Source organism: Stegodyphus dumicola, chromosome 8 (assembly GCF_044657685.1).
Source record: "Stegodyphus dumicola isolate Sdum_Otavi_A_Nest chromosome 8, ASM4465768v1".
In the NCBI taxonomy this organism is placed as follows: Eukaryota; Metazoa; Arthropoda; class Arachnida; order Araneae; family Eresidae; genus Stegodyphus; species Stegodyphus dumicola.
Genome location: NC_140775.1, coordinates 134,149,514 through 134,156,896, shown reverse-complemented (window position 1 = coordinate 134,156,896; position 7,383 = coordinate 134,149,514). Strand labels below are relative to the sequence as shown.

At 32.1% G+C, this 7,383-nt stretch overlaps 1 protein-coding gene across 3 annotated transcripts in view; it reads left to right on the top strand.

Annotated features, from left to right (window-relative positions):
• Positions 1-598: 598 nt before the first annotated feature.
• LOC118205229 (heat shock 70 kDa protein 14-like) overlaps positions 599-7,383 on the top strand; it is a 66,472-nt gene continuing 59,687 nt past the window's right edge. The window contains exons 1-3 of one of the 3 annotated variants that reach the window (XM_085822456.1): positions 599-824; positions 1,403-1,486; positions 2,794-2,922. In XM_085822456.1, the coding sequence (XP_085678582.1) occupies positions 765-824; positions 1,403-1,486; positions 2,794-2,922 (273 nt within the window). In that variant the 5' untranslated portion in view covers positions 599-764. Of the gene's footprint in view, positions 825-854; positions 1,209-1,402; positions 1,487-2,793; positions 2,923-7,383 lie in introns of those variants that run through there. The other 2 variants (XM_085822454.1, XM_085822455.1) reach the window with 2 other exon arrangements.

The following is a 7,383-nucleotide window of genomic DNA, read 5'->3' as shown; positions in this document are numbered from 1 at the left end:
TTTTATTCATATCTTATTTATTTTAGTCTGCTAACGAAACTGAAACATCTAAAGAATAAGTTATTTTGAATATGTTTACAAAATATACGCGAAATTTTTATTTAAGTGAAAACGTCTATATACTATTCGAGAATTAATAAATTATCCGAAAAGTTTATATGCGCTGAATGCCACGCGTCTATAAAATAAATCTTTAAAAAAAACAGCAGACATTCAGCCAGCGTGTGCGATAAACGCGCCAAAATCGGCAGCGCGTTCACTCCCTCGCCAAGAGAGAAAAGTTGGTGATTCAGCCTGGTTTAGAGGAGCCTTACACTCATGGACTCAATCTTTTTTTAGGAAATTTTCCATTCCTTTTCCTTTTCTTTCTATAGCCCCCTTTTTTTTCTATATTATTTTTGGGCCATTTATTTTAATTTTTATTTTGTCCCATCTTTTTCTCCTGGCCTTTCGAAGTCATATAAAGAGTACGAAGTTCCTTTTTTCTCTTCTCTGAAATACGAAGTTGTTCGCTTTCTATACATCTTTCCTTCGCACCAGAGCTTGATTTTTTGCTCATCGGTGCAGAAAGACTTAAAAGGTGCAAAACAGGACGTTTGTCTACTTTGTCTGTCTGTCGCTCGCAAATTACGAAATGTTGCTATGGCGCTATAAATGAGAATTATTGCCTCTAGTAACCAATTTTAACGCTTTTCTTCCAGTCATCACAGCTTTTTTTTTTTAAACTAGTGATTTTGTACAAGTACATTAAACACATTTGAAACATGTCTTGCTATTTCGGATTGTATTTCGGAAATACCAATATGTGCCTCGCTATGCATAAAGTATGCGACGATGTCAGATTTTTTTTTTTTAAATTAATTTATTAATTTTAAACTTCACTTTTAAGAAACCTAAAGTTTAGTAATAATGTACTTGAAATTATCGTTTAGCAGATTGCCTTCTAAAATTGGAGTTTCCAAATGCTTGAAACTTTTACAGGCAATTTTTCTCACCTTTCTTTTTTAATTTTCTTAAAGTATTCTAAAATTGTAGACGACAGGAATTTCTAATAATGAAAATTATATACAGTTATTCTCTACTAGCTTATGTTCAGAAAATTTGTTTATCCAGCTATATTTTAACCTTAATTCTTGTTGTTACTTTTGCTCCGTTGTAATCAATCAACCATATATATTGTACTTATCTCCGAAATATGTAGATCATAAGTATGTAAAACTTGTGCATAAATGATTTTAATCTAGACTTTCTTCTTTAGTGATATCTGACATAAGTGTAATTATTTACTTAATAATGATAGATCTTGTGTATGTTCCCAGAAAAAGTGCACATCTGTTCTTATACATCTTGTCATATATTGAAGACTACATGAAAAAATGTTATTCTTACTATTATTTTTCAGGATTCTCAAACTGAAGTTCTGGCAAATGCTGGTGGTTACAGAGTCACCCCATCCGTGATTGCTTTTTTAAATGAAACTGAAAAGGTGAGTATTTAAGGTGTGTTTTCAGTACTAAAGTAATGCATTTTTACTCTGACTTTTAAGACTTAGGGAATTTTGTAAGTTTATTTTGAAAATAAGAGCAATAACAAATTAAAATTTGTTTTCATCTCATTTATTTTTTAATGCAAATCTTTTGAATCTGAAGTTACAGCTTAATTTATATACTAACATTTTATTGAAAATCAGTTTTATTTATTTGATGACAAAGGGAATATAGTTTTTCATTTATAGTTTTTCATTTATGTATAACAGTGATTTGTAAATTATGAGTCAATACTAAAACTTTCAAGTGATGCAGTTGCTTTTATCCAGCTATGAGTTTTGCCAGACTTGCTGTTTTTATATATTTGATGCAATCAGAGCATAAGAAAGGTTCAGCAAAAATATAAGGACAGGTATGTTTTCAAATTTATCGTTTTTCTCGACAAAGTTTGTAGGTAAGGTGTCCCAGACGCCAAAAAAAAACTGTAGGACCTGTTATACTTTTAATGAATTCTCTGCATATGTTTCTTATTTTCTGTGAAATATTTTTTTTTTTTTTTTTTTTTTTCAGTGCTTTAGAAATGATTTTTTGATTTATAAGCCTGGAAAATAGATAGTGAAGTAAATTACTATATGGGTTATAAGAGTAATTACTGTGTATATGGATATTTTTTCAAGTGTCTAAAATACTGTCATTCAAATTAGAAATATGGATCAGTTGATTCTTTTCACAAAAAGAAATGTGTTCATGTACAATGGCCTAGATCTCCCTTGGTATGACATCTCAAGTGCTGGCTTGAGATACTAGTATTCAAAGCCACTAATTTTCAGCCTCACATAATTGACCCATGTGTACATGGTTCAAACTGATGTTTTCTGCTTCCCCCCCAAAGTCCATTTATGGTGTTTTGAGACAACCTTTGCCATTAAGGTCTGTAATGGTTAATAGCAGAATGTAACACTCGAAGTGTAATTATATTTAAAAAATAATATAAGGTGCTTAATGTTTTCATGAATTGAAGGACGTATTTCACAAAAATTTATTTTTTGTAATAAAAAATGAAACGCTTTCATATATTTATTTTTCGCTTAGTACCAGAACAGAAGAGCAGTGATAGAATGTAAAGAATTTAAATCTGATGCTGTATGCATACTTTTTCCTATCATCTCAAATCATTTAAGAAATGATAACTGGTAGCTGTATTGGATTCATGATAAATAATTTTATTGCATTCTAAATTGTACTTTATCTTTTTGATTATAAATTATAAAACTGATTGACATATGTTAATTATAATATTTTTCAGGTTGTGGGATTAGATGCAAAACAAGCCATGCACAAAAATGCAGCTAATACTATAACAGATATAAAGGATCTTTTACAGAACAATGGTGAAACTGATGTTAACGACTTTGAATTAAAATCACCACATAAGGTACTTCACAATTTATTTTTTTTTTCTGCGCTATATTTATCATTATTTTAGAAATATTATAGCTAAACTATATCTTAAATGTATATACTTTGATTTTGAACAAGTATCCTTATTCTGTTGAGAAAATTAAATGCTTATTTCTTTGGTATTTTTGAAGAATGAAGTTATGCAAAAATTTCAATTTGCTCTGAAATTTGAAACAAAGTTTTCTTATTTTACTGCTTTTTAAAGTCATGTCCTGGTTTTTTTCCTGTTTCAGTAAAGATTGACATAGTGTAGAGATTTTGTGAAATGGCAATTATTTATATTTTTACATTTTATTTAATTCTGATTTAATTTTTTATATTTAATATACAAAATGACTTGCAAAGAATGATTGTTCAGTATCTTTTAAAACACCATCTTATTAGTATGCTTATTCTGTATTGTATGTAGTAAATATAGATATGTTTTTATTATTTTTTAAATTAGCATAGTATATTATGATGGGTGTTAAGATGAAAAGGTATGAAATGACACTGTGTGTATAATTGAAGTCTTAATTTGCAAGTAATCACCAGATTCCTGAGCATGACTATTACACTGTTTCACTAACCAAAGGATTCCCTGTTTTCAGAATTCCTGTGGCTGTAACAGGAGCCAGTCCTCCATTGTGTCCTTCAGTTCATTGCATGAGTTTACAAGCTTCTGTTTGAGGTGTTTTTTAAGTGGACCAGACAAATGAAATTCACAGGGTGACATGTTTGGGCTGTAGGGCAAATGCTGAAGTTGCTCCCACTTGAATTTGGTCATTACACTTCGTGTGACCTTCTAGACATGTGGACGTAAAGCTATCATGGAGCAGAATCATTCCTATCATGAGCAGATCAGGCCATTTGCTCTTGATGAACTTTTATAGAGTATGGAGTGTTTCTTAGTACACATCACTGTTAATGGTTTTTCCATGCTGGAGGAATTCGATGCGTATCGGACCCCAGATTCAAAAGAGATGGTGAGCATCACCTTGCCTGCTGAGGTTAGAGCTTTCAATTTTTTATCCGCTTTGTCTCTGGCTCGAAGTGATGACACCAGCTCTCGTCATCTGTCAGCTCCAGGAAAGTGGGGTCTTCGTGACACCAGGAAAAGTACTGCAGTGCTAGCCCCATACACAGTTCCTTTTGCGGTTTGCTGAGGTTCTTCAGAACCCATTGCATGCACATCTTTCTGTAAACCAGTCTGTTGTGCACATTGTTCCATCCCACCAACACTGCCAGCATTCGCATTGTGACACGCCAATCACTTGTCACCAGGTCATTAACTTTGTCGATAAATTCGACCGTGATTACTGTGTTTGCCTGGTCTGGTCTTAGCTCATGACTCAGACAATCCCGGCCTTCACTCAGACAGGCACTCCGCTCACTGACTTGTCAGACACACAGTGTCCCCCATATATGGCTGCCATCTAGTGATGAATATCAGCCTGTTTAAACCCTTTTGTAGTCAGAAATCTGATAACATCTCACCGCTTTTCAGTTGTTGAATTTTGCAGTGGGAATGTCATGATGTCCTCACACGTACTGCCCCTTCAACTGGACAGAACACAGAACTGCTTACTTCTCGTCTGTGTCATGTGCTAGCACAACCATGCCGGGCACTACACTCGCATCTCTAGATGTCTCACTGCGTTATCCCAAAACAGCATATTCAAGTTTCAACCAGATTGATTGTTACGCTGTTTTGTACCTTTCATTTGAACAGCCCTTATATTTGGTACTTCGTAAATGTACTTACTAAAATATAACCAGAGAAATGTAAGCTATATAAAATGATATGAATAGAGACTGCTGCTATATAACTTAATACAAGTTTAATTTTTAATAGAAGCTGCATTAAAAGTATATTTTAGGGTACCCCTTGGCGATTTTTGGCGGTACCTGGATACCGAGTTTGTGTAATTCTTTGACTTATTATTTTGGCTTGCATAACGACGATTTTTGCACCAAAAATTGCCGCTACACGAAGCCAAAATAACAAGACAAAGAATTGAACAAACTCGGTATCCATGTACACATCAACCTAGTTTCACTTAAAAGAAAATCCCTGAAGTGCACAAAAATGGCATTGCACACTTCCTTGACTTTATCCATGTACGCATCGACTTATTTTCACTTTAAAAAAAATCCAAGAATTGCACAAACTTGCATTGTGCACTCCCTTTACTTTGTCCATGTACACATCAATATATTTTCACTTAAAAAGTCGAGCACCCAATTCTATTATACAGGCAAACAAAAAATACATAATCTCAATAAACTGCATTTTAAACCAAACTATAAAATAGCATAAAAAAGGAAAAACGTGCTATACATTTAAGCACTGCAAAAAGCAAATATCCACTTACCCTATTTAGAAGTTCCTTCATATTTAGTCTGTGGCACACAAAATTCTTTAACAGCATCCAAAAACTTCTTAAAATTATCTGAACTGAAATGCATATATCGGCGTCGCCACATCTGAACCTTTCTTCTTACAAACCCATTCAAATCCATCTAAACGGTTTTTACATTCGACTAGACGCATATCCTTCCTACATACAGGACAGTTATAATGGCTGCTAAGTAAATCTTCATTTACACACCAGTCAATTAGTCCTCTTCTCCCCTTTCGTTTCAAATTGTACAGAAACTTCAAATTAATCTTACTACATTCAGCCATTCTACCATCTAAACAATAATACCAACACACACCATAAAAGCACTTACAAAACATCCCATGATTCAAAATTCCCCAGAATCATGCACCTGATTACGCCACAATAGGGTTTCCATAACATTCAACTACTCAGGCTACCATAAATGAAACAACAACTTCGCCATAATACAAGGGGTACCTTAAAGTCTTCTCTAACCGAAACTGCTATGTAAAAGCATTGAATGTTTGAATGTAAGAAGCATTAATTAAAGAAACAGAATAAGTAATAAAAATTTAAATTACATCCAAAGGGTTGTTTTCTTAATGTTTTGTGTTTTATTTTTATTTATTAAATATCATGTTCTACATACACAAACCATAAAATTCACTTCAACAGCAATATCGCAAAATAATTTTTATATGAGCATATCGTTAGAATTTCCGATACAGAGTCTCGTGCACTGGAGATAAAAATGTTTTTTTTTTTCTTTTTTTCCATACAGTGTTGTCATTGCTCGCTTTGAAATCTTTTAGTTTATTAATAAAAAATTCATTGAAGTGTTACAAAATATGAAACTGATATTGAAACAAATTTCAAATTAGAGCTTCCATACGCCCATATTCTATGGAAGATTATGTTATTGAAATTTTGATGGCTCTAAAAAAAAGATAATAAAAAAAGGCAAATGTTATTTGGAATAAATTTTGAATTCTGGAACAAGGAATGAAGTGAGTTCAATTTTTTAAAAAAAGAAAATATTAATAAATATATATCAAAATCAATTAACATTGAGGAGTTCAAATTTTGAGAGCCAGTTTTTTTAAAACTTGGCAGTTTGGCATAATTTGAATTGTAGAACCAAAATATGGAAAAAATTTGGCATGTCATTACAGAAAAAGCCTGATTTTGTATAAAAATACCTATATTAGAACAAATACATATCCTAAGCAGCACTTTCAAGACATGAAAAACACAATTTGATTTTTGTCAATCAGCTTAGTAGAATGGGAGATATTGAACTGCCCCCGCCTTTTTTTTTTTTTTTTTTTTTGCACAGTGTATATGGTTGATTCATTCCTTTCTGCGTATGTCAACTTACTATTAGCTCCCTCTGACATCAACAGATTTTTTTTTTTTTTTAGCTTAAATGGTCAATTTACCCATAAGGGCTATTAATTTCATTATTTTGGCATTTTGCACCGTCCACTATAAAACGAAGTTTCACATTTCAAATTGTTGTAGAATGCATGCATGTTTCTCACATTGTGAAAAACAAACAATACCTAAAGACATCAAATTTTGAATATGGGCATCTGGAAACAAAAATTTGGAATTTGTTTCATTATCTATTTCATATTCTGTAAAACTCTGAATTTTTTCTTAACAAATTCAATGATTTTAAAGCGAGCAGTGGTAACTCTGTACCAAAAAAACATCTTTGTCTCCAGTGCACATGACTATATTGGCTCTTTCTAAATATTTTGTGATATTGCTCTTGAATTGAGTTTTATGGTTTAAGTGTGATTCACATGATATTAAATAAGTAAAGGTAATACACAAAGCGTTAATAAACCGTCCCTTTAGGCAAAATATAAAAACTGAAAGCTTTCAGACTTTTTACCTTTTAAAAAAAATACATAAACAATAATGTTTTGTCTTACAATAAAATTAGTGTATTATTATTTATTTTATTTTTAGTCCAAAGGGACAATCTACCCTGAAGGACTATTAATTTCATTTTGGCATTTTGCATTGAAAACTATAAATGGTCAATCACCTTTCAAATTGTT